We start from the raw sequence: 27125 nt of genomic DNA, 5'->3' as shown, positions 1-27125 counted from the left end.
AATTATTAATAAACGTAACTGTTTACATTTCCCAAATATGTTTGAATTTCACAAGTCATATGTTTCCAGGACAAGAGCCAAAACTAATCAACCCAGTCTTTGGAAAAGCAGCTGATGGAGGCATAATCCACAACTTTAATTAACTTTGAGGCTTTGAAATGGAACACACAGAAGGAAAATTAACGAACTGTTTAATTTTGTCTTCTCCGTACCTTAACCATTCAGTCTTTACCCAAGACACACACACCCTTGTGCAATACAGAGTCTTCTAAATGTTTTATTACACATGGATCATTTTTTTTTATCAACTGCTGATTTCATTTGTGCTTAGAAAGCGTTCAGTTACCACACCAAAGGAAAGTTAAGAGGCAGCCCAGGTACTTGCTAAGCCAGCCTTCCAGGGTGATTTGCCCAAGCACCTTGAAGCCGCTGTTTTTAACCGAATCATCCTGGCCTGGCTATACTACTCAAGCTGCCAAGAAAATAAAGCAGGCCTCTTGAAGGGTTTTCATGAGGGAGTCCCATATGCCAATCTGGTTTAGATTGGGCTCTTGACAAAGGTGATTGATTCCTCTCTCTGCTCCCACTTCTCTGGCTTGCTTCAGTGCAAGAGGGCCACCAGTAGTTTCTGGAAGTCCCCAGAGGTGTCTGAGCGAACCATGTCACAGAGAGACTTCTGATACTTCTCTTGGAACTTTGCTTTTATCCCCTGAAGGTCCACCTGGAGAAGAGATGACAACAGTAATGGGGACACGATTGAGAGTGTTCACCGTAGACGCAGGCAGGCACTGTTCTAAGCGGGTTAACCTCGTCAGCTCATTTACGCCTACAAATGACCCTTCATGGTAACGGCGATTATTCGTGAGTGAGAAAAGGAAAGCTGAGTTGAGCTCCCTAAAGGTTGCAGAGGAGTCTGTGTGTGTGCATGTACATTCCAGTAAAACTTTACTTATGGACACTAAAACTGGATCACGTGATTTTTAGGTATTGCAAAGTATAATTTTTCTTTTGAGCTTTTTACAGTTATTTAAAAATGAATCATTCTTCGGTAGCAGGACTGGACAAAACACAGAGATTTGAAAAGAAGCCTTTTTTTTCTCATGTACCCTGATCAGGGAGGGTATTAATATCCTAATCAACAAAATTCAAATCAATATCGATTTCTAGGACTTATTTTGAATCTAACTTATTAGAAGCTTGAAAAACCTAGATGGTGGAAGTAGGGAAGAGGATTCGGCAGAAAAACAATTAAAGAATTATTCTGCTCTAAAAGCTCTTACAATCTAGTAAAGGAGATAATGCTTGCACCAGAAATGATGTATTTACAGAGAGAACATAGTCTCATGAAAGAAGAACAGCACTCTCCTTAACCAGGAGTTTTGCGGTTTTCAGTTTTTCCTTTGTTTTTTTATTTAAACTCTGTCTTGCTTTCTAGACAGGCCCAAAAACCATTGCTCAAGTTTCCTGTTCTTTTTCCTCCTGCCCTGATTCAAGAGCTGAACAGAAGAGAGAAAGATGAGAACAGAAGAAGGCGGGAGAGTGAAGAATTGTTCAAAATGGGTGCTGAGCAGGAGAAAGACTATGTCAGGCAGATGGGGTCTGTCCCTCCGCTCTCCTGGCTTGTGTGCTGCTTGGCTGGGGAGGGTCAGGAAGGGGAAGGGGGTCAGCATCGGGGTGGGGTGCACTGAGGTTCTGTTCTAGTACAACATGGCTTTGGGGGATTAAGGGTTCTGGCCAACTATATCTGGCCAAGCCTGAAGCATTCTGAACGAATGGTCCTCGTGTGGAGATGACCCAGGACCCCTGGTCAGTACTGAGATGGGCAGAGAATCTTGGAATAAACATTCTCCAACCCCCATTGGAGTGAACTTGGAACCCTGAGGAGCCCTCCAGACCTAGCCAGTCCCCTGGGGTCTTTCAGAATCCTTGCTGTGCTCTGTTGCCAACCTGCCCCTTGGAATGCCTCAAGACTTTGGTTGAGGGTTGAGTTGCTAAGAGACAGAGAAGGCAGAGGCCTGGAGAGAGGAGGGAAAAAGAGAGATTCAGAGCCACGGAGGAGAGAATGAGGACAGCAGGAGAGTGGCAGAGAGACTGGGAAAGGGAAAGAAGAAGGAGAGAGAGACATGGACTTTAAGAGAGAAAGAAAAATCTGAACAGTGGAGGAGGAGGAGAAAGAGGGGGAGGAGAAATTCCAGGAATAGGAATAAACACAAAAGAACAGTCGTGTTGCTGTTATATTAAAAAACAATGTTAGATGTGAAGTATGATTTGACAAAAGCCTGTGGGCCAGCATTTGGGTTGGTATCTTTCCCCCATCATTTAACAATTTTTTGGAGAGAGGATGTCTGTGGTTTTCCAGCGCTCAGTTACACTTTATTCTCCAAGGCTTCTCCTACTGTGAATGAAATGTTATTTCCCCCTTATTTTGTCATTTCTTCTATGTGTAGCGCTATACTCCAAAGTATTTTCTATGAATCTTGACAGCTGTGCAAACCCCACCTTTTGGCTACACATCTCCCTGTCCCTTCCTTACACTCATGCATTGTCAGAGAGGGACGATATCGCTTCCAACAGGGCAAAAATTGGTTCTTACAGGGTGAAAAAAAGTCTTAGTCTTTTTAAGTAAAAGTACCTAAGGAGCATAAACAGATATATAGTCTGTCCATAGTGTTAACATGTCTTGAGGGTGGGATGGTGATTTTGGGAAAAACTGAGTCCAAAAATGCTTCTTAGTGGGGCGATCCATAATTAAAAAGTGGTTGAGAAACATTGTCTGGTACTGATGTGTTTCTAGGGCAAAATTGTGCTTCTGTGGTGTGTTTCATTACATAAAGGCCTCGCTCGGGAGTTAGGAAATCGTTTGCTTATTGTCTCTGCTGCTGGGTGACCTAGTCAGTCACTAAACTTTCTGTGTCTCTATTTTATCTTCCTTAACCTGGAGCCGAACCTCGCTGCATTACCCAGGAGGGCTCCACAGGTTCCCCTCTGCACCTTGTCACGAGCTCTCCGGAGCCACCGATGACAAAAATAGAAGCAGCTATCCTTACTGTATTTTTACAAAAAGAAAATAGATTGAGGCAGAGCACCACTGTCTTCCACAAAGTGTGGGAAGACAGAGGCTGTCTCTGTTTTACTTTTTTCTGTAAATAGGCACTTACTAAAAGCTATTTGTTGATAACATCTGTGGTGGTAAAAAGAGAAGTGGCAGTCCACCTCCTTGGAGTCAAGTGTGTCTTACCTCAGCCCTCGTCACAAAGATGTGAATTAGCGTCTCCTCATCGGTCCCCGCACCCTTCATGGCCTTGTACAGACGGTCCGCAAAATAGCCCTCCTGGTCCCGGGCACACCTCACTGGGCAGGATGAGAGAAAAGCGAACATGAGGCTGTCACATTCGGTCGAGTAACATGGAGACTCTCTGAAGGGACAGAGATGTCCTGGAGTGTCACTTGGCTGCCCTCGGAGCTCATTGGACTGTGAGGCAGATGTTTGAAAGGAGTGGATTTCCCACTGTTGTGTAATGGGTTTTGGGAGATTCTCCAGGTCAGAGCATCCGGATTCTTCAAACAGAATGGAGTCAAAACCCATTCTGACAAATAAGAACCTCTCCCGTTCCCTGACGACCCTTCGAAGGTGGAGGAACGCTTGGCCATCCTTAGACTCTCCCTGCAAAGTTCATGATTCTCACCAGCAGAAATAACTTTTCATACCCAAATCAAATCTCTGAGGCTAGAGTCAGATCCGCAGAAGAAACAGATGGGCTGGCAGCCGTGCTGCCATAAAACTTCGCATCAGTCGGTAGGACTGTCACCCGCTTTCCTGTGCTAGGAAAACCTCCCTTCCCTTGGTTTTTCCTCACTGGGCTGGTTTTGTGCGCCTCATATCTGGATCTGTTCCAAGTCCCGCTACACGCTTCTTAGTTTGTGATCTGGGATGCGGGTTTGATTTAATGTTTGATCCTACTTAGAGAGCACCTTCCTACGAGGCGGCCAGTTTCTCTTCTCTGGCCCTCCCCCTTGCCCGCCAGCTTTGATATAATCCACAAATTAATGAAGCATGGTTTCCTCTCACCAACGGGGAGATAAGCTGCATCTCTACTCCTGGGGATAAGTCATTCTTCCCCAGGCTCAAATAAGTCCATACTGACTCACGCTTTGGGCCGACTGAGCCATTTACTCACTAGGTTGACATTTCCCTAGAACACTTAACATTTTCTATGTTAGTGATTAATAATGAGCAATTAAGTCAGCATAAGCGTGGATGGCACAGATTTAATATGTCCTGGTAATGGAAACTCCGGTTTTCTAGGTAATTGCCCATATGATTGATGTTTACGTGGAAGGGAGAAGAATAGGATTAGGGAAGAAGAGTCTAGGTTGGGCGTCTCTCTCCATTTGTAGGCCAGGTGGCAGCCACCATAGTGTCAGTGGAAAAGTAAAACCCACACCCAGGTGTCCGACCTCTTTAGCCCAAGAACCATCCAAAAGCTGCTGCTAGATGGGTAGCAGTTGTCCGGGGAACCTATCAATTTGGGGAGCAGCACATTTGGAACTCACTGTGATCCCCAGATATTCTGAGCTAGTGACCTCACAGGTTTTCCTGAAGACCCTCTCCCGTGCAGTACCAGCTGATGCTGAAATGACTGTCTCCCTGGCGTCAGTGTGCGCCATCCCTACGTAGGAGTACGTGTCTTCATTCCTTCTTCCTGATATTTCGGGGAGAAAAATGCTCAGCCTTTCTACAACATACAATCTATGCCTATCGAACAACCTCTGTTCTTAGCAGTGGCAGGCATCACTCCGAGGTTTGCATGGGACTAGCTGAGGAAGGCTTGGGAATTAAGGTGGCACGTGGAAGGCAGAGCAGCCAGCTACCATGCTGTCTCTTGGTCCTCATTGCAAAGCAGGCGTTCTCAAACTCCAGTGAGCATAAGGCCATCGCTTGGGGATCCTGGGAAAGTATGGCTTCCAGGCTCCGTTCCCGGAGGTTCTAAGTAGGTAACCTGCCTTGGCGCTCAGGAAACTGTATTTTCACATGCTTCCCCATAGGTGATTCTGATGCTGGTGGTCCATGGACCCCACTTTGAGAAGTGCTGCTTCAGAGACTGCAAGTGGTGGGAGTCCTTTGGTCTCGTAAGCCCTCCTCCTTGATTTTAACCATAAATGGGCATCTTTCTGAGTTAGGTGAGAGTGTGGGAGGGGGCTATAGAAAATACAGTCATGAAGCCGTGTTTCCAATCTGTGTGTTTATTCTCAAGGTCTTCTCTCATCCCTTGTACGTGTGCTACCACTGGAGTACACCTAAGTCCTGCATTTCCTGGTCCCCAAGCGCAAACACTGAGCCTTTGCTTCCTCTGTACCCTCCTTGCTCTGGCTGGTTTTGTTTTTAATCATTCCTGGAGCCTGCTCTGTTGACTTGTGCGTATCTGCCATGGACTTTAAGGTTCTTATTAAGATCAGGAACTGGACCTGTTTACCTCTGAACCCCACACCTAACACAATCCCTGGCCTAGACAGACGCTAAGTAAATGTTACAGACTTGAATGGTTCTATTACCATTAAAAATGGTTTTATTACCATTCATAATGAATATTCATAAATATTAATGCTCCTCTTCTGACTGAACCCTGGTGTTTTCCTGATTCTCTGCACTGTAAGCAGAGGAGGGGTTCAGAGGCTGCGGAGCTGGACTGTGAGTGGATCTCTTCATTTACTTAAGACACTCATCCTTTTAGCCCCACAGACCGTCATCCGTGTGTATCCCGGGTGGGTCAGGGATGCTTAGGCCTCTGTATAGCCCTGATAATTTAAATGCAAAATGAGGATAAATTAAATAAAAAATCAATTGCTGACATTACTCCAAAAAAAAAAAAAAAAGAAATGAAAAAGTTGGGCAGCTAGAGCACATTCTTTAACTTCCAGGGCTGCTTTTTCAGTTCTTCCTCTTCTTCTGGGGATGCCTATCTCTATTTGTTGTGCCATTTGGGATGGTGCCCTGGACGCCTTGGTACAGGAGTGTGGACAATGGACAATGCCTTCATTCCAGGGCTTGCAGAAAGGAAAAAGGAGCCTGCCAGACACAGCCTCATGCCCATCTCTCTGCTATTTCCTGCCTGTGGGCAACACCTGGAGAGAAGGTCCTGGTGTTTGCTTGGCACGGTCAAGAGTTGGTCTCCCTCCCATCTCTTTCTAAACAGACCTCATTCATTCCAAATGTTGAATGGAACCGAATGGAAAAGGATACCCTCGAGCCACCAGGCATGTGTGGAAACTTGTTCATGGGTCCAGAGCCGGGGCACTTTTGAGTGTGTGTCATATGAACCACATACTGCTCTGTGAGACTGGACGATGGTCCCAGGCTGCTGACAGATGCTCTCGGGAACCCGCAGTCTTAGTGGGATTACAGGGGATGCCGTGGTGTGTACCCCAGAGGACCTCTTCAGGACGAAGGTGCTCAGAAGTGTTCCCTGCTGGCTGCTCCCATCTAAGTCCCTTCCCAGGAATCACCCTCCAAGGAGGGAGCAGCCTTACCCAGGGTTACAAACGCTCCCAGGGTGCAGCCATCTGGTTTCTTGATGTGGGGTGCAAAGACCTGGCTCCTTGTCTCCACTTTGGACATCCTGGCTTGGCTCCTTGGGGGACCAGCAAAGGGCCTGTAGCAACTGCATCACATTCATTCTCTCCCTTGCCCGATGCTGCTTAGAGGTGTTGTTCCCCAAACTATTCTATGAAAGCTTTCTGCACGCAAACCTCCATCTCCGAGTCTGGTTCCAGGGAGCCTAGCCTAGTTCAGAGACTCTCCTAGCTGTACTTTACCGAGGGTTAAGTAGGCCTTCTGCAGATCTCCCGAGGTTTCTGCTTCGATGGCCTCTTCGATGTCTTTGCCGATGAGCTGCAGAGACAAAGTCCAGCCATTAGTCCGTTGTTTTGCTCCTGGTGCCCTTGGGGTTCTTCCTGAACAAAAAGCACTAAACTCTTCCAGCCTTGGTCAGGCGGCCTTAAGGAACTCCTATCTGGCCTGGTGCCTTGCAGGGCTGAAGGTGGTTGCCCCCCATTTGAGTGGGGGCTCTCGTGGCTGAGGAGTTAGTCCACATCTGACCCCTAGTGGATTTGACCCCAGGCAGGACCGCATCCTGAGCCTCAGTTTCCTCCTCTGTAAAAGTAGGGCATGGAAGAAGAACGGACATATACAGTCTTAATAATCCTTTATATGATACTTGGGTTTCCTATGTGTTTTTAAAAATTCTTTCCATTTCTCATTTTCTAGGAGGCTGTGCTTATAATCATCTGACTCACACCTTCCCTGTCAACTTTGTTGTGGGACTGGGCACTCAATCTTCTACAGTTTGGGTGAAATAAGTAGAGGCTATAAAGTTATGGCAAGGACTTGCCTAAGGTTTCTGGTAGAGTGGGGCAGCCTATGACCACATCCAAATGCCACTTTCCTCCACTCTGGGGTGATTCCAAATGATCCTATATTCACCACCAGCTCACAAATCACTCTGCACAGAATTACACATTAGGTTTCTTTCCAAATATTTACAGAAGCTGAAGTTCAGAGTAAATTGTGACTATGCTTAATGCAAGTACCGCCTGGGCCACACTCAGGGCAGGCAAATAAAGAGAAAGGAGAACTTTTTGTTGGGTTTGGGAAATGCAGTTAAGCATTAGAAATACTGAAACATCTTTCTGAGAAATTCTCTTCAGAGGCTATGACACAATTATGATTCTATAAATAACGGGGGACCTTGGGGACCTGCCAATGGAGTTTCTGTAGTTTATTCTGAAAACACGGGTACACAAAATAGTCTTTGTGACACAGGCACAATAGTTGTGGGGGTGGAGGGTCCAGACTGAATGAAGCCCTGTTCCTTCATCTCCTCATCACGGTTTGCACATCTGGAGGGCTGGTGTGTGTGATGGGTTAGGAGGGAAAGGGGGTTGGGGGGCTCTGCGGACTGTCCCTTCCTTAGCTCTTCACAGCCTTTTTGGGGGGTTTGGTATCACTTTCTCATGAACAGCGTTCTTGTTCTGTAGTCTGAGATTGCATTTCAGGAGGACATTGTATTCACCCAGGTCTGTGTTTACTAAAAAGACAAAAAAAAACTCTCATATTAAACCACTTTCAGTTTCTGTTGTTAATGCTGGGCCAGAACAGCGCTTTTCAATTTTCTGTAGAATCTCAGCCTACACAACAGACAAAAGCAGAAAAGCAGAGCTGTGCTGAGGAGGAAGGAGATGAGGTCCTTACTCTAGCCCTAGGCAGTAATACCAGGCTTCTGCCTTCTCAGGGTCTCTTCTCTGTACAACTCCAGGGGGCACTATTCACACGCTACAAAGAGATGGCATTGCCCTCTTCTTTACCTACCTCCTGCCCCTAACCCCCTCCTGGTAGCTACCAAGGTACCACCAGGGGCTTCATGGAAAACAATTGACTGACTCTCCTTTGCGAATGGCATGCTTTTCACTTACTGGAACATTGCATTCTTAGGGGCTTTTGGGACAGAACGAGGTTTTGTTCTCAGTACAAAAACACATTGCCAGGGTGAATTCCAGACAAGCCTCAAAGCTTCTAGTTAACCAGGTAGGGAGATTATTAGAAGAATAGGGGAGACATTTCTTTCTTTTAAAACCAATTCCCCCAAATTGATGTCATGCCCATAGCAGAACCCTACATATCAGTTGGCTTTGGCTACAGCAATGAAAGGGCTAAAGGCGCTGGAACGGGTTTGGGACACTTAAGGGGGATGGGGAGAAGTGGTGATGGCATAGTGGGGAAGCTGGAAGCCTGGGCTGTGGGTGTGTATACCTACGATTTATATTGAGCCCTGTTTGGGAACTTACTTCGGCTCTGTAACTACGGAAACTTTTTTTTTATGGCCGAGTAATATTCCACTGTGTGAAATAAGTCAGACTGAAAAAGACAAATACTTATATGATTTCAGTTACATGTGTAATCTAAAATACGGAACATTAAAAAAAAAAAACCCAACCAAAACAGAAACAGACACAAAGATACAGAGAACAAACTGATGGTTGCCAGATGGGAAGGGGGTTGGGGGGCTGGGTGAAAAAGGGGAAGGGTTTAAGAAGTACAAATTGGCAGTTACAAAACAGTCACGGGGATGTAAAGGACTGCATAGGGGAGATAGTCAATAATATTGTAACAACTGTATGGTGCCAGGTGGCTACTAGACTTCGTAAATTATATAAAGATCTAAAAGATCTTTAGATCTAAAAGATCTTTATAAAGATCTATATAAAGATCTAAAGATGTTATATACATGAAACTAATATAATATTTAATGTCAGCTGTAATTGAAAAAAAAATAAAATGAAGAGTCAGGCTTAGAGGACAAATCAAGGGCAAAACCCTGTATTTTTGTGCCAAAAATTACAATTCAACTCGAGATCAGGACAACCTATGTCACATAATATGTTCCAGTGATCTGACACCAGCATTTTAGTGCTTTTAGCCAGAGACCATGAGACAATTTATAGGACAAAGGCTCCTAAGATCAGGGAGAAATCTAAAATTCAATGATAAAGATCAAGGTAAATGATGTTCCAGCAAGGTTTGTTGGAATAGATGAATAGGTAGCTTTTTTGAGCTGGTTTCATGCAAAGAATCACCAACACAGTAGATTATTTTATTGTCCATTTCAGCTTTAGCTCTGGTCTTTGACTCCGTTGACCTGTTAGTTCATTTAATTCTTACTAACCTTACGAAGTACGTACCATTGTTGTCCCTATTTTAATGATTGGGGAAACTGAGTCACCGGACCCTGACTAACTTGCCCAAGGTCACACAGCTAGTAACCTAGAGCAGACTTCTTACATTTTAACTTGCATTAGAATCTGGAAGATTTGTTCAAAATCTTGGGGACGGCAGGACCCCAACCCCATGGAATCTGACTCAGTAGGTCCAGGGTGAGGACTGAGAATTCTCCCCTTTAACACAACGCTGCTGCTATGGGACTCATTTCAAGGAGGATGTGGGCCTAGAGAGCATCCTGTTAGGTCGTCAGTCGTGCACGTGCGCACGCCCACACATGTATGTGTGTTTCTACAGTCATCACCGATGACAGCCATACCCAGAACCTCCATCCTCAGCCCCAGTCATGTGGGAAGAAGGTCTAGGTCACGGAGACATCTTCCAGCTCCGTCTACACAGCTCCAGGCACACAGGCCAGGGGAGTGCAGGGTCAGCTGCCTTTGATCGTGACTCTGGGCACGATTTGAAAGCAGAGGGCCCTAAAGGCTTATGTACAGTCATGATAAAATTCCAAAGCTTTATTGTCTTTTCATCTGCTGGCAACACATAGAAAACACTGTTTTGAGTGAGGAACTGCCAGCTCCAGCCGAGGTAGGAGCTCAGGCTGGGGAATCTTGGAGTTCTCATCCACTTTCTGCTACTGACTTGCTGTGTGGTCCTGATAAGTTACAGATGGTCCCTCACTCATAACAGGCTTTCCTTGTCCAACAGTTGTGGGTAACAATGGCTGTGCAGCCTGCATTATAGTTACAGTATTATTGTGAAATCGAAATGAGATACAGGGCACAGAAGTTCTGTGAATAGGTAAAAGCACTTTACAAATATAAAATAAGAGACCCCCCCTCCCTCCACTAAAAAAAAAAAAATCTGATACTCCACAAAAGGCTTCTTGCAATTACAGACTGATTTTCAGGGAATGACTTATCACTAAGTGCTTTGAGATAGCGAATTCTCCTTGTTGGCTTAAAATGATCGTTAAGTTAAAAAATAACTGTATAAAAGTTATTTATACACATCTTTTCAAGAGTGTCTGTCTCTCCGAGATATATCACACCCATCTTGGGAGTGATAAGCACTGTTAGCCCCACTGTAAATTGGAAGACCAACAATAGCGCACATTTGTATGCTTACCACCGGCCAGGTACTATCCTGAGCCTTTGACGCTTACCTTGTTTAGCTTTTAAAATAACCCTGAGAGGGTGTGATGATGGTCATGGTCTCTGGCTTACGGATGAGGATAGAGAGGTCGGGTCCCTTGCCAGTAATAGAACCAGGATTTGAACCGGGACTCTCTGACTCTAGGGCTTTGCTCCTAAACTTGACATTTCTCTGCTTTCCTAAACTGTCATCACGTGGGGGTTTCCCACCCTTGGCACTCCATTTGGGGCCAGATGATGCTTGGTGGTGGGACCGTCCTGCGCATTGTAAGATGTTTAACACCTACTGCCAGTCCCAGACAAGGTGACACCCCCACATTTCCAGATATCAAATATCTCTTGGGGTGGGCAAAATGACCCACCCTGTTGGGTGTTGTAAAAGACCACCCTGCTCCCCCACTCAGTTTCAGTGTGAACTCCTTGCCCTGGCACTTGACTACTCACAATTTGATAGGCTTGAAAGGTGGCTCGTAATTGCTTGAAGCTCCTCTTGGCCAGGACTTCGTTGAAGGCAAGTTCGTCAGTGCCCCAGCGGCCTTCCCCTGCCTCGGGGGTCAAGTGCAAACATTTGGAAAAAGGCTTTTGCGAAAAGACTGACTATACAGTGCTGGGACCAGGCCTCACTCACAGGAAATTATAAAATATGCCCCGAATAGAAGCCCCATTGATTGACGAAACGCTTTCAACTTCTAACCTGTGCATATACTTCCCCTATTCGTTTATATTATTTATACCCTCCCTTAGGACAAAATGGATCAGAGGTGGTTAACCCCAGAGCATAAGAGCAGGAATAATTCTTTTAGGTTCGTGAAGACTGTATCTATGAAAAATATTTTAAAGATCATGCTTCTTTCCTGAGTAACTCCCGTTTGCCTTCAATAGAGAAACAGTTGTTGGAAATAATGGTAATACATTTAAAAAGGGATTTTGCTGACCAACACTGGGCACGTCTGCATACTTACATCATACAGATCTTTGGCATCCTGGCCAGCGAGGTCTTTGTCCACATTATCTCCTTCATCCCGATTAGCCTAGAAAAATTGTTACATTGTTATTAGCTTGGTTTCCTGCTGGACCACAGAAAACGAAAAAGGAAAAATCCTGGAAAACTGGTGGGTGATCTCATCAGGGTGGCCTGACGGAGCCAGCCTGGCAGAGTGGCAACACTGCTCTTTGCTGCCATCTTTTGGAGACAACTGATAAACAGAATACCTTCCCTGACAACACTTTTTTTCGTTTGTTGATTTGTGTGTGTGTGTGTGTGTGGTTTTTTTTTGGTGGAAAACAGTCATTCACAAACCCCGCTGACCTCTAAGCAGGCCGAAAGCAACCTCATGATGTCTCCGAGAGTCAGTTAATTAGAAAGGGACTAGTCTCCTTTCCAAAATATCAAATTCCACCTCTCAGGGTCCCCATCCTGAAAAACACTGAATGTTGGTGATGGAAGGTCTTGAAGTCTAAGCCCACTGAGGCAGGCAGAATTCTAAGATGACCCCAATGGCCCACACCGTTGTATAATCACCTTCCCTTCAGTGTGGGCAAGACTGAATATGATGAGATATCACTTCTGTGGTTGTTTTGTGTTAATGCAGCAAAGGGGATGTTGGCAGATGTGATTAGGATCCCTCACCTGTGGAGTTCATCAAAAGGGATAGGTCTGACCCAAACAAGTGAGCTCTTAAAAGGTCAGAGATGGAAGAAGTCAGAGAGATGAGCTCCTGCTGGCCTGAAAGAACCCGAAAAGCCATGCTTTGAACTGTCTGTGAGGGTGCATGGCGGGGAACTACAGATAGCCTTTCAATGCTGATAGTGGTCTCCGGTTGACAGCTAGCAAGAAAATAGCAACATCCATCATTATAAAGCAGGTGAGACCTCTTCACTCTTACCTGTAGCAGAGACACCAGAATTTTTTTTAGGTTTCCACTTGTATCATCTTTGACATCTGATTCAAGGCTCCTGTCAAATACTTTTGAAGAGGGAAAAAGGAGGGGAGAAAACAGACGATTTAGTTTCCTAGACGTATTTTGAAAGGAACATTCTTTATCCAAAGTCAGAACAAAAGGTCACTTACACCTTTGGTAGGCCTCTTTAATGGCGATGATTTCCTAGAAAAGGTAATAAAGTGAATCAATGCTCCAAGATAGGTTAATCAATAAGATACGAGAGACACACAGAGGGAAGAGTCAAAGACCTGTCTCTGGACAAAGGATACCTTCATGACTTCTCCAAAGAGGGCCATCCAATGGATCAGGGCCGAGGCCTGGAGCAGGTCCCTGGACGTGTGAAAGGGCCCCTTCCGTGCAAGTAAGGTACGCATATGTTCTCCGTAGTTCAAGGTGAAAACACTACAGCTAAACTAACATCTTCTTCCTCTACCTTCTCACCTCATTTCCCTCTCCCATCCCTACCCATGTAGTCAGTGTTAGAAGTTTGGTGCGTATCTTCACAAGTATTTTTCTTTGCCTTTGTATACACATATATGCTATTGGAAATATATAGAATTGTTTTGTGTATGTATTCAGAAAGTAGAACATTGTACATATTGTGCTCTGGCTTATTTTTTCACTCAATCCTATGTCTTGGAGATTCAGCTATGCTTATACATAGTCAATCACCTAGTGTTTTTTAAATGGATACAAAATGTTCCACCTTAACAATAAGCCACAGTTTAGCCAGCCTCGGATTGATGGACATTTCGGTTGTTTCAATTCTTTTCTACTTCCAACAAGGTTTCATACAGTAAACAATTTGCTGTGTGCAGGAGTGCGAGTTTCTCTCTAAGGTATGCCCTGGGAAGAATTGCTTTATATTTCAATGACTGGTGCCAGGTGGCCCACTCAGGAGTTGCCTCAGTTTACACTTGAACCAGCAGTGTGTAAAAGCAGGTGTTTTCCCACAGCATCGTCTGCAAACTGTTTATAATGAAAGTCAGTGTGCAGTGATGGGGCCAAGAGGTGTGTGTGTGTGTGTGTGTGTGTGTGTGTGTGTGTGTGTGTGTCTCAGGGCAGTAGCCACGAGGAGCCTGGGTATGTGTTTTGATGGGTGGGGGGAGGTGGAAGGTGGGTGGGGGCTGACCACGTGTGTCTACGCAGCTCCTTCCCCTTTCTCCTCTTTCCAACTCACTACGAGGGTCGCCTGAACCTGGGGCCTGCTCTGTCTCTGCTTTTCTTCTTTTTACTGTCAGATCTATTTGATGGAAAATAAAGGGCTTTGCTTGTTGTTTGAGAACAGGAGCGGAAAGAAACTAGGGTGGGTGGGGGGAACAGCAGGTGGTCAGATAAGATTAGAAAAATAATGATCAAATTAATCTCTTGTCAGGGCAGGCTGCTGGTTGCCCCCATATCAGATGTCTCTTCTCTGGGACAGGGGTGCTTCTGGAAAAGGTGGGAACACTGAGTAGGAACACTGATGCTACGTCCTGTAAGCACAGACCTAAACGGAAACTCCTGGAAATGGAGGGTGTCTAGTATCTTGAGGGAAGAAAAGAAGTCCAGGGAAGCTCGGGAAAGGGGTTTACAGCTGTAGCTTGGAGCTTGAGGTGCTTTGGGAAATATGACTGAGCAGAAGGAGCCGGCGTGGGGTTGATGACATTCCAGGCTTAAATAGCATGGAGGCTTCAGAGTGCTGTTTCTGTTTCCTACTTGGAGACCTCAAGAATGTTGGGATTCTCTGGCCTTTTTCTTGCTGGGCCTTCCCATTCTACTGTGATGGGTGGTTGTGGAAGAGGGAGGAAAGGTCTCCAAATAATGATTTGTGGACCCTCTTTACTCTTGGTGAATTCCTCGGCCTTTGTAGCTTCTGGAACCAAAGAGATAGGGGTTTCCACTGGGGCCGTAGCAAATGTGCTTTTCAGCTCCTGAAATGGTGACATGTGCTTAAGGGACAGGGGATAGGTCTGTAAAAAGAAGGACGCAGAAACCTCCGGAGAGGTGCTGATAGCCGGGGGAACCCCTCTGTACCACCCACCTCCCTGCCTTCTTAGAATCTTCCTTTTGTACTCTATGCTAGATGACAGCCACCGACCAGGCAGCTCCACAAACTTGCTTCGACTGCGTATTGCATTATTTATTCCAGAAGACCCGCAAAGTCAGGTTGAGAGGGGGAAAGTACCCCTCCTGCCTATAAAACTGCATCCATTTCGAAACACAAAAGCGGCGTTGGCATAGCTCTTCTGGAAGCAGCGGACAGAAACACCAAGACGGATGGCTGGAAGACTGGAAGAGGCATCGCTCCTGCATGGGCCAAGCAGACACATCTCTGCCCAGACACTTGCTCACCCCATGGGTGAAATGCGAGGTGTAGTTTTCCCTTATGGCTGCTGCAACCATGTCTGAGGAACATGCAGACGCTCCCTCACGGGCCGGGTCCGAGGGCTCGCCTGGGACTAACCTGATTGGTCCTGGTGCAGAGGACCTCGATGAGAACTGCCTCGTCCGTGCCCAGACCCTTCATTGCCTTGTGCAGCTGCCGGGCGTCATATTCACTGGGGCGGTCCAGAAGGGCCAAGGCTGTCTTCTCGAAGTTTCCACTCAGCTCACTCTTGAGCACTTCGTCCAGGACCTGTAGGGAGACAGAGGAGCCCTGATGGGGAATGGCCCAACAGAGGCGAGACAGATGTCTGCTGTCCCCACTGCATGGCCTCAGGGTTGACGGGAAACTTGCTGGGGAAACATGGGGGGCGGGGGTTATCTAGACAGAAGCTCTCTGAGCACAAGTGACCAGCTCTGGAGGACAGTGGTCACCCTGATTACCCATCCATCCTCCCTCAGGGCTGGCAGAGAGGCAAAGAGAAATTCCCTTGCTTCGGGCTGGAGACCCCAAAGGTGAATCACAATAACAACCAGCATTTGCAATAGGTTTGGGGGTTCAGAGAGCTTTCTCACTGATCCTCAAAACGGCCTTGGCAGAACTATTGGTAATATCCTTATTTACTGACCTCAAAAAAATGAAGGACTCTCCCCCAAACACTTAGCCAGAAACGACTAAAGTACAGATTTGTTATCTGTAGGGGGACCACATCATGTGTCCCCCAAATGGGAATGGTTTTGAGAGTGAAGGGGGCACTGTTAATAATTGCAGGGGATAACAGGAATCAATAGGGACAGTCTTGGGCAAACCAGAGGTGTAGTCACTTTGGTTATCTTGTTAAATCCTGAGAGGGACACTTAGTAGCCGTCTGGATTGTCAGATCGGCTGTCCGGGTATCACAGGGCTTGCATTCCAGTCATGCTTATTTTACTTCATAATGCCACATCCACATAAGTTTTATTGCAGCATATTATTATAATTGTTTTACTTTATTATTAGTTATTGTTGCTCACCTCTTCCTGGGCCTCATTTATAAATTAAACTTTATCATAGTTATGTATGTATAGGAAGAAGCATGGTATATACAGGGTTTGGTACTATCCCTGGTTTTTGGTACTATCCTTGGTTTCAGACATGAACTGGGGGTCTTGCAATGTGTCCCCTGTGGCTAAACAAGGATGACTGTATGTAAAACTGCTGCGTCCTCTTACAAGCTACAAGCATGAAAACAAATCCTGTGTGTTTACATTCTGTCTGGACACAGAAGCTGGCTCAGGATGGCTTGGCTCCAGTCCTGGTTTTCTTGCTAATTTAGCTGTGTCACCTTGGGATGGGTATACTCTTTGGAGCTCAGTTAACCGGGGACTTAGATTTGTTTGTCTCTAACATCTTCTAGCTTTGTGATGTTGTGATTCTAGCTTGCCTCTCTGGCAGTCTCGGCCCCCTGGAAAACAGCTGAGAACTGGAAAGTGTGCCAGTGATCAGCAGACATTGGCATTGCAGTTGAGTGCTGGAGCATGCCCACTTTATCTTTAGCAGAGGCCCGAAGCCCTTACTTCCAACCCAATTACTCTTATTTCACACCGAAGTTGGGGAAGCCTGTATCTGACTTTCCATATCGCTAGGATGGAAGTAGACATCGCACTGGAGAGGCTACTACAGGAAGGCCTACTGATGTGGGTGAAAGTTCATCATTCAATTCAATTCAGTACAATTCAAGTCAATTCAAGTCAATTCAAGTCAATGCAGCTGAACTGAAGATCCACTTATTTTCATCAATGTCGTCAATGAATGACTGACAAACCTGATTGTGAAGAGAGAAACAGAAGGACGATTAAAGCACAGCCATCTGGGCCACGTGCCGTGTAAATAAATAGCTCTTCTCATGGCAACTGGTTCTCTAGGAGTGAACACTGGCCCTGCAGTCAGATGACTTAGATTTGAATCCTGGTTCATTTTCTTACTACGTGGGCGATTTTTGCATAAGTCATATAAATGGGATGAGCTCCACATTTCCTCTTTGTAAAATGGAAAACTTTATACCTTGTATAGCTTCCCTTTACTGGTGTGTGCTGGCATTATCCTACTTGATCCTACCTGAGAATGGAGGTAAATTATTATTTTCATTCTATATGTGAGGAAACAGAGGCCTGAAGAGAGCGATGCCTGCTCGATGTCCAATAAATACGAAAATCCATCTCTATATCTATTTACAGATAGAGTGATTGAAACTGTAAAGGTTTTATAAATACGGATTAGAATATAACACGATAATTAATACTCATTTTGCATACTGATCATGCTAATGACATTAAGGATAGATTAAATTGTGTTCACTATAAAGAATATATTATTCTTGAAGACAGTTGAATAAATGAAGAATTCGTATAGACAGACCCGCCTGTGAAAACTGATTTTCAAATCACAGCCCTATCTGTAAGTTAATAGGCGGAATTGGTCCCAATGAGTGGGAAAAAAGGGACTAATAGAAAAATGAAGTCAATTTAAAAAAAAAAATGAGTATTGATTCTACAGGCTATTAAAGTTCACAGGCAATTTCAGTTTTTCTGAAGTCAATTTAAGTTTTAAATAGCTGTCCCATTTTTCCCTCGTGGGCTAACTCAGTAAAGCTGTAACGATTGTCTCCACTGCCTGGGGAAACATAGAGGAAGCAGAGACCATCGAGGCCAAGGCCAGGACCCTTGGAATCACCTTGCCGTATGTTGCCTTGTACTTTTGCTTTATTTGTTGCCTCTCATTCGAAGTCCTGCTCGATAAGATTTCAATGATGGTCGCTTCATCGGTTCCTAAAGTGCAGGAGAAAGAAACAAAGTGAGCGTAAGTGACCAAAAAAAAAGAGAGAGGTTTATTTTTGTCAAATCTGAGGAAGCCAAGATGGAGGTCAGCGGCTAAATGGACCCTTTACTTTAATGTCTTGGGGTGAACTGTATTCTTTTCAGTCACTTGACAAATATCCACGGAGGCCTCACATTTCATGAAGCATGGTGTTGGGCATTGGGATGGCAAGACAAAGGAGGATGGCCTGTTCCTTAATTTCACTCCTGGGCATACACTCGAGAGAAATGAGAACAAATGTCCACACAAAATATGTACAGAAATGTTCATTGCAGCATCATTCATAACAGTGAAAAGGTGGAAACCACCTGAATGTCCACCAATGGATAAAGGATACACAAAATGTGATGTATCCATCCAATGGAACATTACTTGGCCAAAAAATAAGGAACGCCACGACATGAATGAACCTTGAAAACATTATGTTAAGTGAAAGAAGCCAATCACAGACAACCACATATTAAATGCATACATTCATATCAAAGTCCAGAATAGGGAAATATATAAAGACAGACAGTAGATCTGCGGCTGGGGATGGGGTGGGTAGGGGAATGACAGCTAAGGAGTAGGCAGTTTCTTTTTGAGGTGGCACAAATGTTTTAAATTGACTATGGTGATAGACTCTTCACTTAGTCTCAAGGATTCGTTCCACCTTTACAATTTTGGGAAGACCTAGTTGTTTGATTCCAGTTGGAGAAGCAGAACATTCTAAGATGAGCTCACTTGTAAAAGTAGTAGGGGTTAATTGCCTGCCTCATTCTGGTTCAGTTCCAACACCATTATTTATGTCATTCCTCTTGATTTCCTCCTGCAGCTTCACGTACGTAATGTGTATCCAATTACTTCCTCTGTGCTATTATTACTATTTTTTTTTTAAATTTATGAGTGCCAGAAATCTCACCTCAAAAGGGATTTCTTCTTCTCATACAAATGTCTTGAATTCGCCCCTTTCTTGCCAAGTGAGTTGCTCCTGCCTGGGGTCTCAGGAAGCCTCCCCTACGTCTCAGGCCTGGACACTTACGATTGTCATCCCTGCAAGGAGACTTCCTGCCTTCCATTCTGGTGGCCCATTCTGTGTTGTGCCCAGCCAGGAATTTGGGGCTTCTTCCTGGCTTCCTCTTTTCCCTCATGCCACATCCAATTAGTCACTATGAAAACCTCACGAATTCACCTCTTTAGTATCTCTCAGATCACCCAGTTCTCTCCATCCTCACCTCTGTCACAGCACTCAGGAGAACTACTGATCCCCACACAGGGTTCCTGCCTTCTCTCACCTTTTCCCATCAGCATTCACTGTCCCCAGAATGACCCTCATGAACAGACCAGCCTGCTCACTCCCCTGCCTTCAAACCTATAATATAGGCGCCTTCAAATCCAGAATAAAGTCTCAATTCTTTAGGGGGGACATATAAAGCCTTTTGGATTAGTTCCTACCTGCCTCTCAAAGTCTTGTCCCTCCCCACTCACCCTCTCCCAGACCCTCTTTCCATCAACTCTATGAATGACTTGCAGCATCTAGAACAAGCAACACTTTCTTTCTTACCTCTGGGTCTTGGCATGGGCTGTTCCCTCTACCTGGAATACCGTTATCTTTGATCCTCACTTTCATTCCCACTCTTCCTTTAGTACTTAAGTCACTGGACTATTCTGGGATGGATGTGGCACTTCTGCCTCTGTGACCCTCACATGGCCTGTTCTCCTTCTCCGTCCTGTCGTGCCACATTGCCAGTTCCATGAGCCAAGGGGTTTTGCTCACTGCTTTATTCACATAGAAGTCTCTCAACATTTATCAGATGACTAGCTGAACGAATGAATGCTTAAGTGCAGGAATACACATATGAATGAATGATTGAATGAAGAAGTTTGCACTGCATTATGACCGAATCTTGTCTTTGCATTGACACAAGCTGCATGTGCTACTCAGGTGGGCTGTGTGTAGCAGAGACAAATAGGAGACCCTCTGCCATAGGAGACCCTCTGCCATAGGACACCCTCTGCCATAGGAGACCCTCTGCCATAGGAGACCCTCTGCCATAGGACACCCTCTGCCATAGGAGACCCTCTGCCATAGGACACCCTCTGCCATAGGAGACCCTCTGCCATAGGACACCCTCTGATGCCATAGTCAAATCACATCTGGATAATTCAGGAAAACTGACTTAAGGTTAAAAAAAAGAAAAAGAATGTTTTTTAGACTTTTCTTCCCGGAATGCTTTAAAAAAGAGATGAGAGAGCAAAGCAGTCCCAGAGATAGCTCAGCAGCAGCCTGGAGGTGGGGGAGGGGGCAGCGTGGAACTAACTAGATTTCTCTCAAGCCCTTTGAGCTCAGGTCTCAGGTTTTCCCTGAGAGCCGTTCACAGCACCCAACCAAGCAGCGATTTACTGAACAGTGACCTCATGTTACATTTCACAATATGCGTGTCATATAAGCAGTCTGTGCTGCTGAACAATTTCCTGTAAACATTTACGGTGGTTTGAGGCACCGGGGCCAGTACTCAGTGGTTCTGGGAAAGGCTTTTTAAAACATGAGAACAGAAGGAAGCTCAGCCCTGACTGCATGGGACGCTGTCGAGTAATCACACAGCAGAGGTCAGCATGAGGTGACCATGAGCCTTGAGAGGGCTGCAGGCCTCCTGGCTTTTGCTTTCCCAGCAATTTTCTGGGAAGATACTGAGCTGAGTTTCAGCAGGATGGAGGGTGCCCTCCACTTCACACCAGGGGCCACGCGCTGCAGGAGGGACCCACGCCGTGAACTAGGGGAAGGGGCTCAGCTTTCCTCAGAGGCTCCCAACACCAGCCACAGCCTGCCTCACTGAGCCCGGGGGCTGCAGCCCCATATCTGGTGTTCAAGCACTCGTCTCTTCTGCTAGCACCATTGAACTTTCCAATCCCCTAGTTTCTCCTTTGGTAATGGAGGTGCATAGATGAAGTAACGAATGAGGGAGACTTTTGCCTGCGTGGGAGGGTCATTATTTTCCACTTGCCCACTGTATTAGTTTCCTGAGGCTGCTGTAATTACCACGAACTGGGTGGTTTAAAACAACAGCCATTTATTCCCTCATAATTCGGGAGGCTAGAAGTCTGAAATCATGGTGTCAGCAGGGCCACACTCCCCCCAGAGGCTGGGGGTGGAATCTGTTCATTGCTTCTTCAGCCTTTTGGAGGCTGCCTGCAATCCTTAGCATTCCTTGGTTTGTCTGCATCGCCTGTCTTCTCATGGCCTGCTTCCTGCATGTCTTCTCTTCTAAGGAAACTTGTCAATGGATTTAGGGACCACCAGGTAATCTAGGATGATCTCATCTCAAGATCCTTAATTACATCTGCAAGGACCCTTTGCCCAAATAAGGTGACATCACAGGTTCCGGGGGTATATATTGGGAGGGGCACCATTCCACCTGGTATACCCTCAGCTATGGAGAACAAAGACTGCTCAGGGTGGGCCCACTCACTGCTCATACGGATCTAATGAGCCTTGTGGGGAGTTTGGATCCGAGCACATTGTTCAAGAGGAGGTTAGCATATAGTGAGGGCCAGGGGGATGCTGGGCCCTGTGCTGCCTGCTTTATCCTCAGCACCTCCCTGTGAGGAGACATTATTAGCCCCATTTTGCAGATGAGAATACTGAGGTCGTGGTAGCAGTAAGCGGCAGAGCAGCAGGTCAAACCCAGGCCTGAAGTTCATTTTCGTACATGGGGAGCGGAAAGAGCCCTGGGCTCAGGGTCATGAGGTCTGAGTTCCAGGCCTGGCTCTGCTCCTGTGTGGCTTGAGCAGCATGGCTTAGTCTCTGTGGATCTCAGAGGCGCCAGACCTTGCTCCCCAAGGACCTGCAGCATCAGCAGTCCCTGGGAACTGATCTCAGAAACCACTCAGAACCACACACACAGAACCTGCCTACTGACCAGACCCTCTGATGACTCAAATGCACAGTAAGGTTTGAGACGCTGTGGACTAGATAACCTCCAAGGCAGCTTTTCTCTCTAAGAGTCTGTTTCTGTGTTTCTGTGAGGGAGGATGACAAACATCCTTTTACGTACGAGAGAGGATAATGGATGTTGGGGTCCTTGCATTCTCTTCAGAGGGGCCCTGAGAAGGCAGGCCTGACAAAGAGAGTCAGCTTTGGGGGGAGGATTGAGAGCTGCTGTGGGTTAACAAAGACCCAGACCTGGCAGGTACTTACATAGGACCCAGGAAAGCAGGGGCACCAAAGAAACAGCAAGGAAATCTGTACGTTTCATGTTACTATTTGGAAAAATCAGATACTGTTTTATGGGATAGCATTCATATTATTTTGAACTGTGTAGGTAGGTGAGCGGGTGGGAAGTATACATAATCTTTTGGATGTATGGGACTTCTAGACCCACAATGCAGTGGCTACATGCAGCTGCTGAGGATTTGACGTGTAGCTGGTCCAAATTGAAATGTTCTATAAGTGCAGAGTACATATATTTTGAAGACTTAATGTGGGGAGAAAAAAGGGATGTCAAATGCCTCATTAATTGTTGTATGGATTGTCTGTTGAAATGATATTTTTGACACAGTATTAAATTAACTAAAGCATACTATTAAAATTAATTTCACCTGCTTTTTTCTTTTTAAGTTCGGTTTCTCAAAAATTTAAGGTGACCCAGATGGCTCACCTTTGTGGCTCTTGGACAGCATGGCCCTAGACATCCTTTCCAGCCCTGGAAGAGAGGTGGGTGCATGGTCTCGCTGACTAATTTTGCCAATGTTAAAGTTTTGCTTCGGCTTGCATTTATTAGGAGTGGTTGGAATTCTAGCCCTTCAACCAAATCACAGCTTTCAAAGATGGTGCTCGTTGCTGATCGCCTACCTTCATTTCATAACTCTTCGGCCTTGAGCAAATATTCAACCTCTGAGCCTTAGCATTCTCCTCTGTGAAGTCATTATAATATCACTTCTCAATGTTGTGGGGAAGATTCCTCGAGATGATGTGCCTCTAGGACCCAGAGTAGCCCTTGGCACATAGAAGGTGCTGTACAAGAGTATAACCAGCACGAGAGTGGTCCCACTTTGTGGCCACATCCAAAAGCAGGGAGAGGACACTGCACGACTTTGCCATTCAGTAGGTGCTCCACCTGTGCTTACTGAACTGAACTTGCATGGTGGCTGAGAACGCGGGCGTTTATCCTTAACTGCACCTGAATCATTCCTACACCCACTGCAGCTCTATCGCCAACCCACATCCAGGTGTCAAGACTTCACTCAAGAGGCAGCAGGGAAGCACACCTGTGAGGCTGGCTCAGCCACTCTGCAAAGTCAGAACTATAAACATCCCACCACTTCCTGTTAAAAATGTCTCCAGACAGCTGTTGTCCAAATACAAGATTAACCAGGCCAGGATATGAACAAAGAACAGCTTCTCTCTGCTGAGCTTTCCACTGATACCCCCAAACCAAGCAACCTAGTTATCATTCTTCATTTCCAGTGTTCTCTCTTTTTCGCTCTCGCTCTCGCTCTCGCTCTCGCTCTGGTTTATTCAAGAATACTTACTATGTAGAAATCTCTTCTACTACTTCCCTTCCTGATCTTCTCCAACTTGACTCCCTTGGGATTTCTCCAACGTTTCTTGGGCAATGGCAGACTATTCTATACTAGACAGTCCCTTATATTGAAGCAAAATAGTCTTATTAGATTTCTACCATGGATCGCAGTCCTTTCCTCTGGAGTCACACAAAGAATTTATGACTATATTTATTCTACCACAACACCCATTCCTAGGAAAGTAAATCTCCACGAATTTACTTCCAAGTGAAAATCTAGAACTTATTTTTACAAAACGTTATGCCAAGTGAAAGAAGCCAGACACAAAAGGTCATATATTGTATGATTCTCTTTATATGAAATGTCCAGAATAGGCAGATCTATAGAGACAGACAGCCGATTAGTGATTGCCCTAGACTGGTGGGAGGTGGGGGTAGGGAGTGGCTGCGAGTAGATGTGGGGTTTCTTTTGGGGGTGGTGAACATGTTCCGGAATTAGTGATGATGGTTACATGAATATTTATAAGTCACACTCCGGGATGCAAACCTTCGTTCATCAGTGACCTCCTTGGGTCCCAGAGCCTCTCTTCATGGTCTTATTCCTAGATGCTTTCTCCCTTGTCCCATCTTGTTCCTGGAGTTACCTTACTCCTGATCTGTTGCTTAGTCTCTGATTCTTGCCATGCACTTACTTAACCTTGGGGCTGGATATAAACGGCTTCTCCCATTTTGACCCTTGGTTCTTGACCTTGACCACAGTTTTATGTTCACTTGGTCAACTTCTAGATGCAGCTCCCAGATCCCTAATCCAGTTCTCATCAGACCTGATTCCCATCACCTCCCATGAAAGGGATCAGAAGGGTTTAGATGATATTAGGATTGCATGAACTATACTTCTCATGAAGTCTCTTCTACCTCCAGGTCAAAATAAATATCATAATATCCAATTTCTGGCTATTATATTGAATTCTGAAAAGCAATAGAATTCTATTATAACTGTGGGATCTTTTAGACAGAGAACCTTAGACATAATCAACTTGGATTAGTTTGGAAGACACAAGGTAACTGGGAGGTCATCTTCCTAAGATCATGGGAAAATTAGATATGAGATCAAATTTAATCAATGTCAAAAGTAAGTTTACAAACCAAATATCTTTCATACCCATTCCTTTGCAGGCTTTGTTCAGATTTTTGATATCTCCATCCACGTCAAAACCCTGATGTCTTCTCTGTTTGGCCTAGAGAAAATAATTGAAAATGTGAATGGACGATAATAGGAATCCTTAGATTATCTCAGCCTGAAATTGGTAGCTGGTTGTGAAACCAAGAAGTCATCCAACTGAGGGCCCAGCTGCCACTTTACACATGGGTTCATGTGCTTGTGAAACTCCGGCCCCAGAGAGATGGCTGGTACTCGTCGGAGCCAGCTGGCTTTGGGCAACCACGGAGAATGGATCCCTCTGTTTTCAAGGAAAATCAGCCCGGCCAACTCTGAGATGAGCAATTTTCACATCAACCCTCGCTTTGCGTGAGTGTCTCTGAAACCTAGAGTAGTACAGAGTAATACAGCGGGCCAATGTCCTGGAATGCTGGTTCTCCCCTTTTGCTGTGAGACACAAGTATGTCTAGGGAATAGGTGTTGACGGCCAGAAGCTGAGGGTTCTAGGATCTTATTACAGATCCATTTGGTGACCTGGGGCTGAAGCTTTGTCATTCACACCATGAAAGCCATAATATTTAGTTTGCCAGACATACCATATAGACCAGCAACAGCACAGTTACTGGTTTTTACTACTCTGTGGGGAGAGAAAGTTCTGTTTATATAATAAGCCAATGTTTCACGTACCTCAGTGATTGGCATAACACATGCGTTAATTTGTCCACAGCTACCTAAGTCAATATTACTATTATTATTTGCTTATTATTTTTCTTTCAACTAGCCTGCTTTTCTTTTATTTAAAGTTATTTTTAAAAATAAATTTTCTATTAGCACGAAAACGGAAAATCAGCATCAGTTGCCTAAACAAAATAGAAACATGAACATAAATGCATCGCTATAAAAACAAGTAAAGATGTGAGCTTAGTTGCAGTTATGTAACTAGTAGCTTCGAACCGCCCTGCATTTTCTGTTCTGTGTCTTTCCTCACAGAAATTCTCTCTGATGATGTGTGTCACTTATGTCCCATCCTTCAGTGAAGGATGGTTTAAGTGCTACAGTCTACACCACCCAATTCCCTTCTTCCTCCTTTCATTTCCTTTAGCGACTGTTGGGAATGAATAGTAAACCACGTAAGGCAGAGTGGAAATCTTGCATTTATCTGCCTAGCAACCCTATTACTTTGGGGGACGTCCCCTTCTCCCATTTCATGTGGTCTTATTGGGACTATTAGTCAAGAGGCTTGAGCCCCTTTATCCTGCCCCTGGGTGGGCACATACCCCATCACTCTGGCAATTGTGGCTGGTTCAGGAATGGGGATGTAATCCAAACAGCATCATTAGTTTTTTTCCTTGGTTGACATATAGCTGTTGAGAGAAATACGTCTCTCCCCACTGGGCTTGCTAAGCTGACAGAGTGTGGATTTAGGGCTGTTGTTGGCCATGCTGTGTGTCTACTACATGAAGGGAGCATGAGTTCAGAACGAAGCAAAGCAGAGACAAAAAGAGTGGAGAGAGAGAGAGAGAGAGAGAGAGAGAGAGAGAGCAGTGCCTATATCCTTGCACTTGTCAGTTTCGTTAACTAACAAACTACTACTTTCTCTTAAGTTAATTGCAAGTTGGGTTTCTGCCCTTGCAATCAAACGTGTCCCGACTAATATCCATGGACTGGAGGAGGGCTGGCACCTAGGCCTTGGTTAATGGAGAATCACGTAATCCTAGAGCCAAAGGGATCTGCAGGGCCACCTATCACCCCCACTGCCTTTTGTAATGTGGGTGCACCGGCCCATCTTGAAGTATCTGTTGTAGAAACAAGTCAGGAGGGGACTTAACATTTGTTGAGCTCCTGCCATGTGCCAGGCAGTTTCTTCATTGACAGACTTTTTATTATTAACAGGGGAGTGTAGGCATTAGTGGCCTACCTTGCAGATAAGGCAAGCTGGGTTCAGACATACTGGGGAATTTGTCTGCGGTCTTGTGCGATGCAAGGATGTTCCCAGCTCAGTGTACCTTTTAGGGCCAGTGCACCATCCTGCTTCCTACTCTGACTCTGGCGGGGGTCTTTGTGTTCAACAGAGGATCAGTGGGTCCCATTTTGCTTTCCAAACATTTTGTGGGGTATAAGAAACCTCTCTGATGCTTCCGAAGGCTGATTGGCAGGACCAGCAACATAATTTGTGGGGCTCAGAGCAAAATGAAAATGTAGGGCTTCTTGTTCAAAAATGAATACGAATTTCACATGGTGACATCAGGGCATGGAACCAAGTGCGAGGCCTTTCTGAGCGTGGGGTCCCATGCGACAGCACAGCCTGCAGGCTTACGAAATCCGCCTAGCTTTTTGATCAGATTCTGGAAGGTGTGGTTCTCTGAGTGTGG

The 27125-nt window shown here is 45.4% G+C and overlaps 1 protein-coding gene across 1 annotated transcript in view; it reads right to left on the bottom strand.

Moving 5' to 3' along the window:
- Window positions 1-294: 294 nt before the first annotated feature.
- ANXA13 (annexin A13) overlaps window positions 295-27125 on the bottom strand; it is a gene marked incomplete at its 5' end in the record, with an annotated part of 42909 nt that continues 16078 nt past the window's right edge. The window contains 10 exon segments of the mRNA XM_081070234.1: window positions 295-721; window positions 3239-3351; window positions 6814-6889; window positions 11374-11475; window positions 11892-11960; window positions 12816-12895; window positions 13001-13034; window positions 15319-15489; window positions 17950-18044; window positions 24757-24832. Coding sequence (XP_080926360.1) covers window positions 602-721; window positions 3239-3351; window positions 6814-6889; window positions 11374-11475; window positions 11892-11960; window positions 12816-12895; window positions 13001-13034; window positions 15319-15489; window positions 17950-18044; window positions 24757-24832 — 936 coding nt within the window. The 3' untranslated portion in view covers window positions 295-601.

Source organism: Rhinolophus hipposideros (assembly GCF_964194185.1).
Source record: "Rhinolophus hipposideros genome assembly, chromosome: 13".
NCBI classification, from domain to species: Eukaryota; Metazoa; Chordata; class Mammalia; order Chiroptera; family Rhinolophidae; genus Rhinolophus; species Rhinolophus hipposideros.
Note: the sequence above shows the minus strand (reverse complement) of the source record. Positions and strands in the feature narration are given on the sequence as shown.